Source organism: Trachurus japonicus, chromosome 4 (assembly GCF_045865225.1).
Source record: "Trachurus japonicus isolate A0001 chromosome 4, Traja_1.0".
NCBI classification, from domain to species: Eukaryota; Metazoa; Chordata; class Actinopteri; order Carangiformes; family Carangidae; genus Trachurus; species Trachurus japonicus.
The window spans coordinates 29,214,586-29,235,207 of record NC_140910.1 but is presented as its reverse complement, the minus strand read 5'-3'; the positions used below and the strand labels follow the sequence as shown (position 1 = coordinate 29,235,207).

Below are 20,622 nucleotides of genomic sequence, written 5' to 3'. Positions count from 1 at the left end.
TATACAAAAACAAAACAACGAAAAGCAGTTTAGCAACTACTCATGGCAAGAAAAAAAAAAGATCACATGTCCACACATGTTTCAATGTTGGTTGTATTGATGCAGTTTAAAATATTTAATATTAGACAAAAAAGACCAATGATTAACACATAACCAAGAACATCTTTATAATCCCTAAAATTTGAACATTCAAAGGTTGAATATGGAGAATTCTTATTAAAAACTATATTTTTTCAAAAATAATACATCCATAGGGCGTTTAGGGGTGCAGAATACAAGTATTGCTTTTTCATAAAAAATTATATTTAGTCTGAATTAACTAATTTAAGACATTTTCACGGGTTCGACAATGACTTCCTTGGGGGTCACTTCTCTGCTGTTTAGCTAAGCCTCCTCCCGGTCGTGTTACTTTTTTTAGGCTAGGATTTGTTGCCACTCCTTCCATCCCTCTCTCTCTGAACAATGAGATGTAAGCTGCAAACACATCTCTGTATCTAAAATCCCACCTACTGATTGCATGTTATAATTGTTGGGTTTTTTGTGTGTTTGTTTCACAAATTGGTGAAACATGTTCTAAGGAAGAAGTTTGTGCTTATGTTTTCAATGGCACAAACACTTGGATTCTTTTCAAAACAAATACTATGAGTAAAATAAAGCCATATTGGGAAATGAGGGAAAACCTTGCATTGCTTAACAGCTACAGGTCGAGGGTTGGACTCTGCATTGCGCTGCATTGACTTTTTTTAAACAGTGTGTCTAGGTGTGACTTAAAGTGTGATATTTATTAAGGAAATGTTAGTTTCAAATTGTTTTAAAGAATGTTCACACCATTTATCTTCAACTAATAAAATGCTCTGCTTATTTTTTGAGCAGAGTCTGAGCTGACTCAATGAAATCCAGTGGATCTTGTTTGCTCAATTGATTGACGCGCAAATGATTGCCAGGAAAGAAAACAAAACATTTACAGGAATACTCTTTTTTTTTGTCTCCCAATGATAAACAAAGCCTAACAACACAAGGATATTATAATTTGCATTTCTTTCTAAAATTAACCTTTTGAATTAAAAGTATAGACTACCATCTATCTCACTGAGGTCCTTTCCTTCCTTGTTTTCATGATTAACAGGGATCAAGCGAATCATATAAGGTTTTATGTGTGGTCGCTTCCTCTTTGTCTGTTCCCGGTCAGTCTAAGGTTATATTTGGAGACTGAAAGAGACTTGCGTAAACCATTGAGCAATCTCCTGTTGCCTGTCAGTCCACAGCTCCACCTGTGTATAACAGTGTTTCAGTCTCCAGTTTATTCTTCTGTTTTGCAGTTCAGGGCAATGAAGACACAATGGACATAATAACCCGAGGTTGTGTCCTATTTCTGTGGCTGCATACACTCCCCTTTGTGAAAAGTGAAGGTAAGACCAAGTATTTCAAGTTATTTGTATAATTTTATCAATTGAGTATTTGAATATAACAGCAATTTCCTATTTATTTTGTGTGTTATCTCACAGTTTGTACACGTGAGGCCTTTTTGGAGGATGAGGACCTGAATGATGGCAATTTTAACACAGTTGGCCTGAAGCGCAGCTACCCTGCTGGAGAAGAAGTGAGAGTGGGCTGTAGGGCTGGTTTCTCTGGCTTCTTCAAAATACAATGTCTGGCAACTGGTCGATGGTTTCCCGTAGGCAGTAAATGCAAAGGTAAGTTATCAATTTTAGCACTTGGAAAAAGAAAAGAGTTTCAGTATTCTGCAAAACAATGTATTATCATCATTATGGGAAGAAGCATTTGTTCCAATACTGCAGTTTAGGTCAATGTATGTTACTATAATATAATATATATTACAGTATGGAAAATTAAGTTCAATGATTTTGTACTATTTTGGGTTATGCGCTGTGTACAATTCTTTATTTTGTTGTGATCAGAAATTTAAGTGTACTGATTATTTATTTATTTTTTTAAGGTAAAAGGGGTAGGGGTATATAAGCTTTGGCTTCAACCTACACCCTTTCGGTTATATAAGCTTGATATATACCGAAATAAATAAAAATTCATTCATTCAAAAAATTCATTCATATTCTCTAATGTTTTCTCTCATTCATATGTCTTAAGCTAAATCATGTGGTCACCCTGGCGATGCACCGAATGCAGATTTCGCTCTGGACCGCGGTGAAGATTATGTCTTTGGGTCACGGGTTATATACACCTGTCACGAAGGGTATGGAAATATATATAAAAATAGATCAATGCAGTTTATTTTTTCTTATACAGTGATGGCCCAAATTTTTACAACACTCAACATATTTAACAGGTTTCAGTTGTTTTTGTTGTGTTGGCCATTAATCATCATTATGCTCTATAAACCATAGAATAGAGCCATCATAAGAAGATCTAGGTAATTTACCTCACAAAATACAAGCTAGGCCTATTTTAGCCTACTGTCACTGTCAAACAATCTTGTTCTTTCACAGAACAAGCCAAATTATTTACAAAGTCTGGACCTGAACCCCATCGAGCAATTTTGGGGCGAGTTGGAAAATTAAAATAAACAGGACAGATCTATTATACATTCAAAGGCAAACCTTTGGCTTGAGTAGCAGAACACATGGGATAACTTTAGTGTTGAAATTCGGGAAATACTGTATATTGACACTATGCCAGAGAAATGTGCTGCTGTAATTGCCGCAATGATGACTCATTTGATTGTGCTCAGAGCAACCATTTGCATTTGCTTCATGTTTTGGAAGCAAAAAAGTTCAGGTATTTTCAGATCTGTCAGCTGTTCTAATAATTTTGGCCACCACTGTCTATTTCTGTGCTTTTTCACCTTATACCACATCCCTGTAGTTTACTGAACATAACAATATGTGCAGTTTCATTCATTCATCCATTTGGCTTCTCTACGTAAGACATTTCTATTATTCATTTTCTACATTGTCCTTGCTTCAGTTATCGCATGGTCAGTCGCAGAAATACTCGCAATTGCGTGGAAAGAGGTTGGGATGGTGTCATTCCTGTCTGTGAAGGTACGAACTGAAATGAAGGATCTTGTTCACACACAGTGGAAACTGTCAAAATATGTCTATTTCTTTGTGTCACCCCTTTGGAGAAATGTAAAAATGGTACTGCTTACCTGTACTTCAGTCATTTCATTTTGAAGTTTTTTGCTCATCCAATTTTTTTCAATCTTGTTTTTACTTCCAGCCCTCACATGCCCAGTGTTGTCTGTGGAAAATAATGTTCAGGTGCTTGGTGACCCAGAGGAAGCCTCCTATGGCAGCGTGCTTCGATTTCGCTGCAAGTCCAGGCGTCAAATCCTGTTTGGGGAACAAGAAATTTTTTGTCAGGGGGATGGACAATGGAGTGGCCAAGCTCCAATATGCACAGGTACAGTAGGCCGAATGGAAGCCACCATAAATCTACCACTATTGGCCACTTCATATCACTGTAGCAACCAAAAGTAATTAGTCTATCTAGTTAAAGTTTGAATTCGCATTACATCTTACTGAGCGTGGACTCAAATAATAATCAGGGGTTATGTGAAAGTCTCCCTTTGTGGCATGTGCTCCAGATATCTATAATGAATGAAACCCAACCCAATTTCCTCATCACTTATCACATATTTCTGGGGGATGTTGAAAACTCCTGGTCAATCTCACATCAGGTTAGGTCAGTGATAAATGTTCATTTGGATTTTCATGAACATGATGTTGAGGTTGTTGTTGTTTTTTCTTCAACAGGGGTGAAATGTAAGGTCCCATACATTGAGCATGGATCTGTGCCTGGAAATCGTCAAGAGTACGATGAAGATGATATCCTGGATTATCAATGTGATCCTCACTATGGTCGCATTGATTTTAGATCTTCAACATGTACAAAACTAGGAATAAGAGCAGAGTGGAGTCCCACACCTGTTTGTGAACGTAAGTATAAACTCATTAATACATACTTTATTGTTTGCATCGCCCATACAGGTGGAAATTGTTATACACAAGATTATCATGGTTGTCTTGTTACTACAGACTAAAAGAAAATGTGTTTTATATCTCAACGAATCACATGTGAACTGTTTGTCAACATGTTATGATCATTATCAATTGTATTTCTATTACTTGAGATGAACCAGTCTCTCTTGTTTAAGGGATTATATGTGAACAGGAGTTAGAAGACCCACATGTGGCTGACTTCAGACCCCCCCAATTGACACAAATAAGGGTATCAGATACTGCAACATATTCATGTATTAGGGGCTACAAGAAGAAAGCCTTGAAGGCAACATGCACTGGACAGGGGTGGACACCAAAACCACTCTGTGAAGGTATTGTGAAGTAAACCTTGTGTCAGCGTCATTACTGTATGTTTGAAAGTGTGGAAAGACTTTTTGGTCATGCCAGGATCAATGTTTTTCTGTTTCAATAGTGAAATTTCAGAGACACATATCTTAAACTGAATCAAACCATCCAAACTATTTTTCCCCAGAAATCACTTGTGACCCACATGATATACCGAATGCAGATGTTGACCAACTTGAGCCAATATACAAGGATCAAGAGCGGTTCAATGTTGTCTGCAAGAAGCCTGGTTATAAAGGAGATTATACTGCAACTTGTACAGTAAACGGTTGGAGTGGACGTGGAGGATGTACAGGTAAAGAGACAGAACATAACAAATTCACATTAATTTTTTTTAAACTTATGTTTGTTTTTGTTTTGTCTTTTTTCCATCTGTTTATTTCTGGTTTGATGTACATGCGTGTTAGTGTGTTCTTTAACACTGTTGTAGTATATCCTTCATGGACACTATGATTACAATTTGGTGGCTATAGTGCTTTCTCTGTATCCATTTGAAAGACCATATGTGCATAATTTCAGAACTGATTTAGATGTAAATTAGTAATGGAAATTACAATCATAATCAACGGCAGATTAATTTTTAAAAGAACCCATTCATGAAAAATGTATTTTTCCTTCTTTAATCCTGCATTCAAATGTTAATTTTTGATGTCAAAATATAAACCAAATTGAAGTCCGAAAAAATATTATTTGAGTATTTCTAGATCAAAATTGATCATAGGAAGAGAAACCTCCTGTGAAACGAATTCAGATGTTTGATGACTCATGCACAGTGGGCGGTCCTAATTTTACATCCAATTAAAATCAATTTCTTGAATGTTTACACTCCTCAAACTATAAATTCTAACAGTCACAATGGGACCTCAGTGCAGGCCCTTATATGTAGCTAGTTAGTAAAAGTGTGGGCCGACACTGTCTTTTCTGTTGTGTGAACTTCCACAAACTTGGCAAAAACTGTGGTACCTTCATTTACTTTCATCAAACATCACCATAAAGCATCAGCTCTGTAGTGGGGATGAGTCTGTCTCTCCCCTGCTAGCATCACTGCTACCTTCAGCTGTTGGCTCAAACACATTTACAATCTCCCCCAGAAACATTTTCATTGATATCATCATCTTCCTCTGTTTCAACCCCACTCCACTCATCTATGAGGTTTGCAGTGAAAAAAAAGTGAAAGATGATCTATCTCTTTATTTAAATGAGATCTTAATATTTTATATCACTAAATTATCGTAATCTGATTTACCAACTGTAAAAACAAAATACAGCTTCCACTTGCTGCTCACCAGTGTCTTTTTTATTCAGAGGTAACATGCACAAGAGAAACTTACAGGAATGCAGAGATCGATGGAGTAAATAGGAGGGAATATAGATACAATGAGAGAGTTGACTACAACTGCAAAAATGGCTTCACTGGACGTTTTACTCGAACCTGTGGACAAGACGGTTGGACTGGGGATACAAATTGTGCACGTAAGAAACGACAACACATAAACACTGTTTGTCCTTCTCTTTGTGAATTATTATTATTCATGTTCACCCCACAGATCTTTTAAACTTCCAAAGACTTCGGAAAAAAGTTTCAGTTTCTTCCGATTATCGGGAATTGAAGGCCTTTGAGTAAAAATACGAAGACTGTCATGTTGTAGTAGTCTTCTAAATATTAAGAGTTAAAGCTTTTCTCAATGCCTCATTTTCATCATTGCAATTTATCTGGTAAAAGTGGCCTCGCATTTTACATTTGTAATTGGGCATTGCAGAATTTTCAGGTTTCAAATTAGATTAATTTCTTGAATGAAAACTGAAATACTATTAAATGTGTGTGACCTTTTTCCACCTTTAATGGTAACTATTCCATTGAAAACCAAATCTTTTAGGAGTAAGGTAAAACAATGAATAAATTGAGTCTTTTTTAGAGTCAGTTAGACTCACTTTAATTGATAAGCTACATCTCCTATTGTAAGAGGGTGTGCACACTTGTGGTGTTGTATTTCATTTTCCCTTCTAAACATATTCAGTTTGTTTGGTAACACTTTACAATAAGGGTCCCTTAATTAACGTTAGTTAGTACATTATTAAGCATTAATTAACTGTTTACAGATATATTAACAATCATTATTATGTATTACTTAGGATTAGGAAACACATTAATTAATGTAGCCTATTAGTAAGCAGTTAATTAATGTTTACTACACAAAGTTAGTAAATTAAATTAAATTAAAAAGTTGAATAATGTAATTAGTTATCATTATGTATGCATTACTCAGCATTAATTAACACATTAGTTTATATATTAATGCTTAATAATGTACTAACTAACGTTAATTAAGGGACCCTTATTGTAAAGTGTTACCGTTTGTTTTTCAATAGAATTGTTCAGATTACAATTCACAACCTGGCTCATACGCTGTGACAAAAGAAACGAATGACTGCCAAAGTGCCAATAAATAAAATAGTTTATTAACACAAAAGAGAAAGTTTTAACTAAGGCAAAATGGATGAGGTGGGTTTGTCTGAGTTGTCAGTCATGTAAATGTGGTTGAGTGGTTATGGTGTGTGTGGGTGTCATGTTGGATGCAGAACCAAAAGACAAGAAAAAAACAGGTATTTTAACAGGGTTGTGTAGACTTTTTATATAGTGACGTTTAGAGTCACAGTCAGTGGGAGAGGAAACGTACTGTATGGCCTGAGAGTATGCCCTGTCTGTAATGAAGTGGAAAATGTAAGAATGTGATGTATGATGATAATGTAATCCACTAACTTGTATGTGAAAACAAAATACAGATTCCCCTGCATTTCTTTTTCTTTTTTTCCCCCCAGCGGTAAAATGCACCAAAATAACTTTCCCACATGCAGACATTGCTGGAACACCTAAGGCAGTATACAATTACAATGACAAGGTTCAGTATGACTGCAAGGATAATAAGGGATTTTTTGAACTCACATGTGGACAAACTCGTTGGGAGGGATCTCGGGATTGTACAGGTAAGAAACTACAACACATCAACACTGTTTTTCTTTTCCCTTTGTAAACGATTATTATTCATGTTCACCCCACAGTAAAAGAGAGTGAGGGTGAATGAGTGTGTATGTAAAATAACCATATAATAGTGTATCCAATGGTTCAAATATAGAATATTCTAAAAGTAATAAGATAAGTAAGGGTTGTATGGAAGTCCTTATAATTAAAAATATGAATAAAATATACTGTTGTAAATGGTACAACCAATGTCAGTTACGTGTAAGATTCATTGTCCCATATGTTACTTGTGCTATTCAGTAGGGTAAACCTGAAGAGTGGCCCAAGTGACATTAAAAAAAAAAACAATACATGGGTCAAAGAACAGATGGATAATTACATTGTCTCAGAAATTCTTCTTTAAAGGAGTCATCACCCGGAAATCGCATTTTTCCTTGTTATAACATGTATACTGGTGTTGGACCTCAGTGGAAACTTGCCTGAAAACCTGGGGTTTGAAAGTGGCTGAGTTTTTTCGTTTGGGCTCTTCGTTTAAGCCAGAGCAGTTCATGAGGCTGCACACCGCAAAATTACGAGATTTTGATTCTGCTCCTACGGTGACGTCACCGTGGAGACTGCTTTCATAAACACACCTCTCTTCCACCACCCCGACTTCTGCCGCGCCGCCATTACGTGTTGTTTTATTTCCCACTGTAGCGCTGTTATTTCGTCACTTTATTAAGTTTTAATAATTTTTCATGCGAGAAAGTAAGGGTTTAGATCCCGAATATGTGGTTAGTTTATCCAAATGACGGCTTAGAAGTTTGCTTCGCGTTGGGAGAAGTGCTCCAGCGAGGCAGAGGAGCGGAGAGTGACTCGTCAGCAACCCGCCTGCAGCTGCTCGTTAACCGGTCAAACTACGTTGTCATGCCCGCGGAGGGAACGGTCGTTAATTAACTTACCCGCAGGTTTATAGAGGTTTACCACCGACTGGTTACATTCTTTTTAGGAGATAAATGTTGGTCTCATTGATGAAATCTAACAATTGTGGCAGTCGTAGTTTGTTTGAATGAAAAGTGAAACTTCACACAGAGCAGCAGCAGCTTTGCCCCGGGGCTCTGTAGCCTACGTACAGAAATCGCCACATTTGCATCAATAAATACATGTTTTACAATGAACCGATTCAATTTTGTTTTATTTTATGAAGTTATATAGCATGGTAACGGTATAGAGAGCAGCATAGTATGCGGTTTCCAATACAGCCGGCATGTAACCCACTGGGCCAGCCACCATTCCGGCTCTGTCCTTCCTGCGTCCAATCAATGCGCGCCTCATTACATATTAATACAATGAACATCCGGACCAGTCAAAACCTCGTGCTTACTCTCACGAGAGAAAGTTGCCGTATGAAAAAGTGTCAGAACAAGCTCTATGTTTGAATTAAAAATAAAAAAAAATGTTTCCAATAAGTTTTAAGAACTGATTCAAAGCAATTTAAGGGGGATTGAATACATAAAATACCAGGTGATGACTCCTTTAATGGCTTGTGGCTGATGCCAGACAAGAGATGTCCACTACCAACTCAAATTCAACTTCCACCATTTTCTGCATCCTTGTTTTTGTCTATAGAGGTTGCATGCAACAGACAAGATATACCAGAAACTGAGATTGTTGGAGAGATTAAGTCACTCTACGTGTACAAAGACACAGTTGAGTATTCCTGCACAGGTAAACAGCAGGGAAGATTTGTTCTAACTTGTGGACCTAAAGGATGGATTGGGGATAAAGAATGTAAAGGTAAGAAACTACATTACATGATGCATTACAAACACTGTTTTTTTCACTTTTGAAAATATTTTTCTTCACACATGCCCCTCAGGAATATTTTAACTATACCTTTCCCAAACCAGTCAGGCTTAATGATTCCTAATAAACTCATCTCATTAAATACTTACGGTATCTACTCTTGCATCATTTTAAATTGATGCATTGATAAAGTGCCTTTGTAAAGGTTATACTGTTAGGGGAATATGAATTGAAAAATGTTTCATATTAATGCGCTCACCCTGGTGTAGGCTACTGCAGCATTTGAGATGAGAGAAGGGGAAGAACAATGACAATGACAAATAACAAATATATTGTTCTTTTTTTAATTTTGTCTGTCTTTAATTTATAAAGAATGTTCAAAACGTGAAGTGAAACATGGATTTATGGTTGGCCCTCAAAATAATACATTGTACTACACCTGCGAACAAGGCTATAAGCTTACGGCGAAAGACTGGTGGGGTGTGACCAAATGTAACAGTGAAGAGGCTCTTGCACAGTGCATTGGTAAGTAATATTTAATGTCTTACTGGCTTAGTTATAACCAGCAGGAAACAAAGTGACCACAGTGGTTTTTTAGACTAGAAGATCAAACAACAAACAAACAAAGGATTGTTTTGTAAGTGACAAAACAAATACTTGAAAGTCAAGAGAAAATGACCATAAGATTTTTCCTGTTTCCTAATGAGTTTAACCCTTTTCTCTGTGGCTTTTATTACCATATTGATTCAGTATTGACAACATGACTATATTGACTTATCACTGCAGCCTTTTCTTTCACAGAAGTTAAATGTAACATACACTAAGGAAACTCAAACAAGTGAAACTGCACCAACAAGACTGACTGTTTCACCATAGCTGGACTGGAAACACTTGCTAGCCTAGCAATAGCAAGTTTACAAAACAAACCACTGTCCAACAGTCTTTGTAGAAGACTGTGGTTCTGATACTCTCTGCATAGTCTACAAGAATATCTGAAACTGAATGTGGACATTTGGTTTTACATTGCTACGTTAAGTAACAAGCCTATTTGTTTGTTATTGTACCAACTCTAGAGGAAAGTGATTGTGGACCACTTCCTGCGATTCCTAATGTGGAAGTGTCATCTCAACAAAGTAATCATAGTAATGGTTCTAGCGTCCTAATTCGTTGTAAGGAAGGATACTCCTCTGAGGTTCAACACTTAAGATGCAATGAAGGAGAATGGCATCCAAACAATACGTCATTGTGTACACGTGAGTTCTCCTCAGTCTTATTTATCAGATGTTGAAAATGAAAATGTTATGAGGTATATCTTAATGCTGAATGTGCTCTGATCTTTTGCAGCTACTGCCAAACACTGTGGCCCCCCACCTCAAGTTGAAAATGCTGTTCCTATGGCGTTGTACCAAAAGGAATACACTTCTGGCTCTAAAATAACATATGACTGCCGTTATCATCACACTATGGATGAAGGCCCTACAATTACATGCAACAATGGAGAATGGGAAAATAGCAGCAGAATTAGATGCACACGTACGTATATTCAGAAGCATTTGAAATTGCTTCAGATATTATATAAGACACAATTTTACTGATTGTTGTTGTCAGTGGCACATCAGGGGAGTGAGGAAAATACATGTCAGTTCAATTTCATTCAAACCTGACTTTGTGAAAACTGCAGCAGTTCTGATGCAGCAGTACTTTGAATGAAGAACTTTTGCTCATTTACAGTATTGTTGATATTGCGTTGCTATACATGAGTCACATTGAATATTTGATTACAACATATATAGGTTATAACAACATTAAAGGGATATTCAGTTGACGCAGAAAGTTGCTGCATAAAGTTTTTGTCTCTTTTCAATAGACACCAGACAAAGCTAACAGATGTTTGATGCCTTGTATTATGTGCTGGGACCCTGTTTGTACTGTTGACAAAGTTTGGTGTTGTTCTGAGCATTATTTGTGGCTTTTTGATCACGGTTTGCATGTGGAGAAAGAGACTGTGCTGTTTGTTATCGTGCGGCCTTTGCTAAAGTTGCTACAAATAGAGAAGCTAGCGGTTAGCAGACTTGATATCTTGAGGTGGGGTCTTCGGTCACGGTGCGTTACACCATGGATTAAATTTACCCCAGAATATCCCTTTACATGTTTTCATCTCTTTCAGGTATTACAACTCACTGTCCTCGCGCACCTGAAGTTGAACATGCTGAACTAATCTCAACAAACAGTCAATCAGCAAACTATCACTGCCTGGAACATTATACTTCAGATAGAGACCCCAAGATTATGTGCAACAATGGAGAATGGGGAGAGAGGACGTTTGAGTGTACACGTATGTATATCCACAAGCATTTTACAAAAGCCAACAACAATTTTTCAAGATTAAAGGACAATTCCAGGCAAATTCAACCTGGGGTATAGTTTCACAATATTTTAGGTCTAAAAGAATGAATCTGAAGATTTTCCTTTTAATGACTCAGGTTATGCAGTGGTTCTGTCCGTGCATTGCCACAGCGTATAATGGGAGCAGACAGATCTTAGGCTGTTTAGGCTGACTTAGGCAGACTTTGTATTACAGCTCCATTTACATACAAAATGGCTTTCTTGAAGAGAACAAACACCTCATTGTGTGTTTGAATAGCCATCTGACGTTTTCTGTGGAATTAAAATGTGGTTTTGTGGGATGTAAACAGCCTAAACAGCCTAAACAGCCTAAGATCCATCTGCTCCCATTATACAATGCTGTGGCGACATGGTGACAGACAGAAGTACTGCATAACTGGAGCAATTAAAAAGATTCAGATTCATTCTTTTAGACCTAAAATCTAAGGAAACTAGAGCACCAGGTTGAATTTGCCTGGAATTGCCCTTTAGGAATGTAAAGGGAGAACAATGAATTGTTGGTTTTGTTTTCAGTCGTCCACGGCACTAGTTAAATATGTGTGGCTGTGTTTACAAGCTATTCTTCAAATGTTATTCTGTGTGGCAGCAAGAGTAAACGTAGTTTACCAAAGGTGTACATATTCAGAACATGCTAAGGGAGTTATGATACTCATGCCCAAAGCTTTTAAAACATAATTTGGATCAATCATTTGGTTTGAGTTAATACATATTAGAACAATCAATTACATTTTGTCTAATACTGAAAAAAAAGCAGATTTATATGAATAGGCAGTATCCATGTTATGTTCTAGATTACCCTTTTACAGTCATGCAAAAGGTGTAAGAAAAGACCTATTGTGTATAAAATTCAATTTTAAATTCACAAGACCTATTGTGTATAAAATTCAATTTTAAATTCACCCTAACCAATTCATCTTCACTTGTGGGACAATTTCAAAACAGCTCTTTTGTGGTGTACAAGATAAAACAGCTTCTGATATTATATACCCGTTGGAATATCATTAAAAAAAACTACTACTACTACTCAAAATTTACAAAAACAAAGGCAATCTAATAATAACAGTTTGCTAATAATAATGATAATGTTTTAATATTACTATCATTGTCACTGTAGCAAATCTACATTAAATGAATATTCAATAAAAATTAAATTACATAATGTAAAAGAAAATGATACTGTTTACGATACATGTAACTGAACTTCTGTAAATTGTCAGCTCAGTGACGTTACAGGGACTCTCAGTGAAATTATGCCCCAGGTTAGTAAAGTTAGGGTTACAATGGAGGCTTAGTAAGTGGTAGATTGTAATTAAGTAAAACCAGTGACAGTGACATGTCAGAAACGTCCTCAGCAGTGATGACACTTGATTACATTTTGTCTGACAAAAGCTCTTTTGTTTAACATCATATTACTGCTTTACTCAGCTTCATCTGACTGACTGTGTTTATTCAGCTGTTAGCTGTGTCCGCCTAGTTGTACCTGACAACGTTAGAGTACATCGTTTACCAGAGGATGGAGGGCTCATAAGCCCTGGCCACTCCTTCACATTCAGTTGTGTCAAGCCAAGGACTCTGAGAGGACAAGGAAAGCTGACATGTGGGAACGATGGACAATGGGATCACGAAGTCCCCTCTTGTGAAGGTAAACCTTTTAAGACAATAGATAATATACAGTGTTTGTGTGATACATTTTTATTATTTTGGGAAATACTGTAATAGACATTACTTTTCTCACACTTTTTTATGACTGCATGTATTATAATATGGACATAAAGCCTATTTCAATTTCGCTAAACATTTCTGTCAAATAGCCTGAAAAGACACCTCATGTGAACTTGTGCTCATTCTTTTGTGATTTTCCTTATTTCATCAGTCTTTATCTTTTCTTCGTAAAGTTAGGGTTACAATGGAGGCTTAATAAGTGGTAGATTGTAATTGAGTAAAACCAGTGACAGTGACATGATGTCAGAAACGTCCTCAGCAGTGATGATACTTGATTACATTTTGTCTGACAAAAGCTCTTTTGTTTACACATCATATTACTGCTTTACTCAGCTTAATCTCCGTTCAGCGATCTGACTGACTGACTGTGTTTATTCAAAAGTTAGCTGTGTCCGCCCAGTTGTACCTGACAACGTTAGAGTACATGGTTTACCAGAGGATGGAGAGCTCATAAGCCCTGGCCACTCCCTCACATTCAGCTGTGACCATCCGAGGACTCTGAGAGGACGTGAAAAGCTGACATGTGGGACCAATGGACAATGGGATCACCATGTCCCCTCTTGTGCAGGTAAACCTTAAGACAATAGATAATATACAGTATTTGTGTGATACATTTTTATTATTTTGGGAAATACTGTAATAGACATTACTTTTCTCACACTTATCATGTGGACATAAAGCCTATTTCGTTATTTCATCTGTCTTTATCTTTTCTTCTTAAATCATATTTGCAATTTTTTTTACATTCATTTGCGTACAGAGATAAAATTATGAAACAGAATCGACTTATGTGTTTATGCTGTATAAAGCTATTTACTAAAACTGAATCTCTCCTTGAGAACAGAAAGACGGCACGTCACAAGTTTACCACCCACTCCTCCCCCTGATACAGGTGGAGGGGGATAGAAGTCATTTTCTTTTCTCACAACTTGTTCATGATGATGATGAAGATTAACTGCTCTACAGTCTCAGGGAATTTGCTGTTTCAGGGTGTTTTCTTAATTCATGTCAAAATTGTTATAACTCAGGATGTAGTGGTCTGTAAAGTCACATTAAATTTAACCCAGCTGCTTATTTGACATAGAGATAGAGAAAACTTTATTTATCCCCTAAGGCCAATTCCGTTTCTACAGTAGGCTACACCGTCATAGAGTCATTCATACAACATAAACTCATTAAAACTTACATGGAGATGTCATAAATGTTATGAATATAGAAACAGAAATATAGAAAAAACAAAACTCTAATGCCCCACATATTTCTGTCCAGAGTTGCATTCATTTTTCAAAAATTCTCAGTGGGGTTAAGGTATGGACTCTGTGGTCACATTGGACCACATTTCTTCCTTGAAGATGATGGTTCCCCACTATCGTTCCAGTTTTTAATGATACGTTGGACAGTTCTTAATCCAATTTTCGTAGTCTCAGCAATCTTCTTAGATGTTTAATTTGCTTAATACGAAATAACGTTATAATGTTTGGTTGCGTTATTATTATTTTGCAGTAAGCTATTTCTGTCACCTAGCCTATGCAGCAATGTCACTTCCTCAATCCCCACTCTTATTTAGAAGATGCAGCGTGGTGGGTTAGCATTAACCACAATTTAAGAAACAAAGTTAAGTCTGCCACAAAGAAAGGGAATGATGGCCGGGCAGCTGGCTCGTCAAACCACTGAGACAGTCAGACGTGTGTGTGTGTGTGTGTGTGTGTGTGTGTGTGTGTGTGTGTGTGACTAGCGTGTGTGTGTATTTGTGAGAGAGAGAGTGTAAAGTGGGTTTCTCCAAAATATCTGCTAAATATAGTGTCTGGGAACTGAAAATAAATATGTTGAGCAGCATCTTCCACGTCTGGAATGGATGTTTTCTTGAGTCTATAAGGTAATAATAATATAATAACAATAATCATGTTTGAATTGTAAAATGGGTTTGACTAAAAGAAAAATTTGGTTTGGTCTATACTATATGAGGTAATTCTACTGTATTGACTGGGGTAAATAGAATTACATTACTAGAAAGAGATTAAAAACATTGAAACTAGACTAAAATGTCGTACATTTCCGTCAATTAAAACTAGATGAAAATAGTTGTGGGTTATTCTGACTAAAATGCTCAGACTTTTAGTCGACTGAAACTTGACTAGAAAAATTAAGAGTATGAACATGACTAAATCTAATAAAAACTAAAATGACATCAGTTTGACTAGACTAAAACTGAAATTAAAACAGGCCACCAAAAATAACACTACATCAGACCTAAAGGGCAACACATGATCTGTTCTTTGTAACTAAAGCAATAATAAACTTTTGTAATGTTTAGGCGCTGGCAACATTGCAGTGAAATGATTTGGGAAGTGATCATGTTTCTCAACACATTTAAGAAAACATGAGTACCGGTACTGAAAATATGAAGTTTCTGTGGAATTGTGTGGAGCAAAATAGATCCATGGATGTATTCAAGAGCTTTTCTGGGAATTTTCTTTTATATTCATTTTTGTTGTTGCTATTGTTTACATGTGCTGTAATGGCTGCATATTTGTGACTGTAAAATATTGTTTAACTACAGAAGATCAAAGTCAAAGCTCAGTGAAATGTAATGATTGCAACATAACACCTTGTACTCTGTCACTGACCACGTTCTGTAACACTTTTAGGTCGTCCAGGGTCGGGGTGTGGGAAACCACCTCCTCTTCAAGATGGAGACATCACAACTATTGCAAAAACTGGTTACAGGCACAATGAAAGGGTTGAATACACCTGCCTTAATCTCTACATTATGGAGGGTGGCCCCTTCAAAACATGCAAGAATGGAGAGTGGACTGGAGAGATGAAATGCCTCCGTAAGTTGCTTTTTGAACGTTTCCATAGATAACAGAGATTTTAGCTTACAGTGTTGCAGTAACAAACCTACACGTTAAGTTAAAGTCAGGAAATTTCTTTTCAAATGTTGTGTTGCCTTACAAACACAAGTCATAATAATGCCGCCTGGGGATTTCCACTGGGTCTGTCAGCGCCGTGGAACGGTTGTGCCATGCTTTTGCTCTGTCCTCTGCCCGGCGTCAATGCCCAACGGGCGCACTGCGGCAGCGTAACACTGCCTTGCGAGCCAGCAGTATTCATGCAATAATCCTGAACGTACGTTAGTCTGCGAGATCCTGCAATAAACTGTAAGGAAACAACAGCAACAAACAGCTTACTTTGCTTCTCCTGCAATTAAATGCCAGGCTTTGTCCTTTCTGCCATTGTCCTTATAAAAAGGATCTGTAGTGTCAACTTCAACTTCCACGATTAATCTCTCATCGTCCATGGTGCCGAATCTCTGGGACCCTTTGTCCAATTGATTGTAATGTTGATGTGAATTTGTGATAGGCTATATGAACTGCGTAGTGTGTTTTATTTTTAAAGGGGGTGGAAGAGTATTACGTTGATTCAGTGTCAGATTTCCTGTCTAGTGCAATCTGCTTTGTTGAGCTTCACGCGATTTAGCAACGGCTCCTTCAAAAATAGAAATGCTACGATTGATATGCACTGTGGCACGGAGAGACGCTGCTGGGACTCTTCTGAAATCCGGTGGAGATTTAACATGCATAATCAATACAGAGAGACAGACAATGGGTCTCCCATGTGGATGTCTTACCTAAAGATAAGTGTATTGTGTTCATGATTTTTCCATCTGCAATTTAAATTTATTTATTTCAATGTCAAGCATATTTTTTATATGCTTAGACTAAGTAATATATACAAATAGGCTAGTATACTGTACAGTCATTCCTAATATTAACAAACTGTTGTGTGTCTGTCATCTTTTGCAGAACCCTGCACTGTGGATGAAGAACTCATGAACGCTCGTAATATTGAGTTCAGATTTTCTTATAAAGATAAGTTGTATGCAACCCATGGTCAGCAAATCGAGTTCAGGTGTACCAGAGGAAGACATGATGGCAGAGTGGAAATGCGCCAGACATGTAATAATGGTGTGATTGACCTGCCAAACTGCTTTTAAAGAGCTTTAGTGAACTGAAAGTGACAAATATGAGTTGTGATTGACAATTAACAGGGCTAGGAGTGTGTGTGGTCTTTTTCTTAATAAAACATGCGTTCACTGTTTTATACCTCCGTACTTGGAATTCTTCTGTATGAAAATTAAGCTGTTGTGAAAACAGTCTGCAGCTTTTATCTTATGACCATTTATATAATTCATGTTCCTTGGTGGAAATTTGCTTAATAAAAGTAAACTTTGATTAATTTATCAGATTGTGGTTAATTCTACCTGTCTACTGGAATTGTCATTGAGTTACACTTGCTGTATTATTAACCTAGAAGCATGCTGGGAGACACACCTCAAACTTATCAGACTTTTGGAAACTTTTGGGAAATGACATCCTGTTATTTTCTACACAGTTGCACAAAGTACGTTTTCAATCAGCATGAAGAGAACATATTCATATTGCATGTAACTAATTATTCTTTACTGCTGATGCAAATGTGCACACTAAACCTACTGGATCTGCAAAATATTTTTTATTTTTGCATATTTGTTTTTACATCTCAGAGTGATTGGATATGATTAGAGAAAAAACTTTGTCCCTGGTTAAAACATAAGGCTGGTCAAATATGTCATAGTTATAGACTTTCCTACCATGTTTTCTAATATGACAGCTGATGATAGATTGAAATATATCTGGACACAGGCATCTTACATTGCTGTGATGATTGGAGACATGTACAGTTTCATCATATACAGTATCGGGATATAGTTTAACCCTAGGCACTGTGCCTGGGATTAAAGTGCTACCATTTATATTATCTATATAGTTCCTGAGTGGAAAAAATGTATATAAATAAAAACAAACTTTGATTTACCTGATTGTGGTTATTACTACCTGCCTACTGGGATTGTTATTGAGTCATCCTTGCTGTGTTTTAAGCCTAGAAGCATGCTGCCATTACTTAGGATGCTTTGTGGAGAAGCAAGACTTTTACAAGCTTTTGGGAATGACACCCTGTTATTTTCAAGAAGATATATTTAAAATCCACGAAAGTAGCTGAATTGCACTTAGGATAAAGAGAAAATATTTATATTGCAAGTAACTGTAGTAATAATTTACTGCTAAATCCATCTAATCATACTTAACATACTGTCTGCAAAATATTCAATGTTTTTGTATGGCGCCTAATAACAGTTTGAAAAAAATCTGAATTATCTATTGCTTTTTTTTGGGACATTTTACAGTGTTGTGATCATAGATTGTTTACATTTCCTTCCACCAATAGTAAACGGACTGGAGAGATGAGATACCTTGGCAAGTTACAAGTCACTTTACATTTACACTTGGAATGGATGATTTCAGTTTAATATTAAGAAACCGTCTATTAGTTATTTAGGGCATAATTACACAAACATGGTTGACCAAAAAGGGCCTGTAGTGGGACAGTTGGTGTGGGAGAGACTTTGAAGTCCGATGTCTGAACCAATTCTTTGTCAGTATCTGTTGTATTGATATCTTCTCTTTTATTTTTAGATGGAATAACAATACTTTTAAATAACGGTAAAAATTTGTCAGGGTTGTGTGAGGACTTTGGTACAGAACAAAATGCACTTCAAGTGCTGTTATCAAGGCCAAAGGTACAAGGGGGCCATTATATTTGAAATGTAGCCTATATGATGAGGTATTCTTGACTGTGTAACACTATGCAGCCTTTAGTGACTTATTGACCTAAAATTTCCCCATCTTTTGCAGGACCCTGCACTGTGGATTGAGAAATGATAAACAACCATAATATTTGAATGAAATAAGAAATTTAGCTGTAAGACTGAGTTTATGTGTGCTACAGGGAGACGGAAAAGTGTCAGCTTTGTAAAGATGGTCTGATCGCTCTGCCTAGTTGCCAGTAACTGAAATCATGTGATGTCTGACCAAACATGTAAATTATTAACAAGAATAAATAGTCAGACCTCTTATAAAGTACAGTTACTAACTGATCATCTGTGCATCGATGTTAAATAAAAGTGAGTCTAGTGTTCAGTCTATTTCCTTCTTCCACAGTTACATCTACATATTATGAGAGACAACACATTCATGTTTCCTTGTAATCACCTGCTTAAGGTAGAGTCAACACTAGTGTGGAATGTTGGTCAGTCAGTCATGCACGGTAAAGTCTGTGCTTGGTGTCATGAAATTATCCCAGTTATCTAGTACAACAAAATCCCACATTTAATTATCTGTGACAGAGCGGTACAGAAAATCAATCCTGTACATTATGTATTAACACGATGTGGAGTTGACAGTTACCAACTGTTGTTTGGTGACCGTCTGAGATTTCCAACTCCAGGTAAACTGACTTTCTGGAAGAGAAACTCCCAGCTCTGTTGTGGCATGCCCCATCTCACCTTAAGAAACTTTTCCTATAATGGGGTATTTTTTGTTGTATTGGTGATTCTACTCTCTACCAAAGGATCTGAATGTCTCCTCTACCCGAGCCCAGAGCTATGGAGGTATAAACTACAGAGAGTAATAATGAATTAGAAGTCCACATTCAGCACATGTTGATGAACTTGAGGTCAAGCATACTTACTGGTTGGACAAACAGGTGAATGATTAACCTGATTAAGTGAGAAAAATAAAGAGTTTCATGCTGTTCACACAAATTATATAGTAGGCACAGTGCCGTAGTTGTAGGCTTTGACTGTTAGATGTGATTATTTAAAGCGCTGGTGAGGAATTGTAGGTTTGTTGTAGCTTCTTCTTCTTCTGTTGTGCATGCAGTGTGACTTCCAGTCATTCTAGATCTAAGGAAGTTACTATTTTATTCTGTCACTGAATGCACGGTATTAGAAAAGTAAATGAGGACATCATTTGCACTACATACAACTTTTTTCAATGTTTTCTGGTCACAGGTGAAGAGAGGGAGGGATTTGGGAGAGTTGCCCATGTTCCTTAGACTGTTTTCATGTGTGCAATTCTTCTGTGCAGAAATACTTTTATCTGATCTCTGCAAGGGGGAAACCAGTACCAGAGGCAAATCCATAAATGCTGCAATTTCTAGATGTTCACAATGAGACTTGTTCACCTTCTTTGGCTTTCTATTCTGTTGATGAACATGGATGGATCTTTACAACAAACTGGTAGGTTTGACATAAGCTTATTTTAAAAGTAAAGTTTTTTCTGTAATCAAGGGGAAAATGCCAGAGAGGTGCAACAAATGTTATTTCTGAGTTGTGACTGCCAACACACATTGACAATTTGAGGTATAAAACAATCATTTGACCTCTGGCTGAAGAGGGTATTCTAGATACCCATGTTCTCCAACTTGTCCTGGTGGGTCCTGAGGCTTTTACAGTAGGCCTAAAGGGCCTTGCTACCCCCAAGCCTGACATGAGCCAGGTCT

General features: G+C 36.9%; 2 protein-coding genes across 9 annotated transcripts in view; both read left to right on the top strand.

The window, feature by feature from the left end:
- The first annotated feature begins 1,163 nt into the window (after nt 1-1,163).
- LOC146989159 (complement factor H-related protein 1-like) overlaps nt 1,164-20,622 on the top strand; it is a 27,659-nt gene continuing 8,200 nt past the window's right edge. The window contains exons 1-19 of one of the 7 annotated variants that reach the window (XM_085775136.1): nt 1,164-1,409; nt 1,506-1,694; nt 2,107-2,212; nt 2,944-3,020; nt 3,199-3,381; nt 3,735-3,917; nt 4,136-4,312; nt 4,474-4,641; nt 5,652-5,819; nt 7,167-7,331; nt 8,935-9,102; nt 9,484-9,636; nt 10,185-10,364; nt 10,456-10,644; nt 11,279-11,446; nt 12,971-13,159; nt 13,622-13,807; nt 15,888-16,073; nt 17,046-17,482. In XM_085775136.1, the coding sequence (XP_085631262.1) occupies nt 1,340-1,409; nt 1,506-1,694; nt 2,107-2,212; nt 2,944-3,020; nt 3,199-3,381; nt 3,735-3,917; nt 4,136-4,312; nt 4,474-4,641; nt 5,652-5,819; nt 7,167-7,331; nt 8,935-9,102; nt 9,484-9,636; nt 10,185-10,364; nt 10,456-10,644; nt 11,279-11,446; nt 12,971-13,159; nt 13,622-13,807; nt 15,888-16,073; nt 17,046-17,236 (3,096 nt within the window). In that variant the 5' untranslated portion in view covers nt 1,164-1,339 and the 3' untranslated portion in view covers nt 17,237-17,482. Of the gene's footprint in view, nt 1,410-1,505; nt 1,695-2,106; nt 2,213-2,943; nt 3,021-3,198; nt 3,382-3,734; nt 3,918-4,135; nt 4,313-4,473; nt 4,642-5,651; nt 5,820-7,166; nt 7,332-8,934; nt 9,103-9,483; nt 9,637-10,184; nt 10,365-10,455; nt 10,645-11,278; nt 11,447-12,970; nt 13,160-13,621; nt 13,808-15,887; nt 16,074-17,045; nt 17,483-20,622 lie in introns of those variants that run through there. The other 6 variants (XM_085775139.1, XM_085775135.1, XM_085775137.1 and 3 more) reach the window with 6 other exon arrangements.
- Nucleotides 20,201-20,622, top strand: part of LOC146989158 (complement factor H-like) — a 19,912-nt gene continuing 19,490 nt past the window's right edge. For both annotated transcript variants that reach the window (XM_085775148.1, XM_085775146.1), the window contains exon 1: nt 20,201-20,359. In XM_085775148.1, coding sequence (XP_085631274.1) covers nt 20,281-20,359 — 79 coding nt within the window. In that variant the 5' untranslated portion in view covers nt 20,201-20,280. The remainder of the gene's footprint in view (nt 20,360-20,622) is intronic.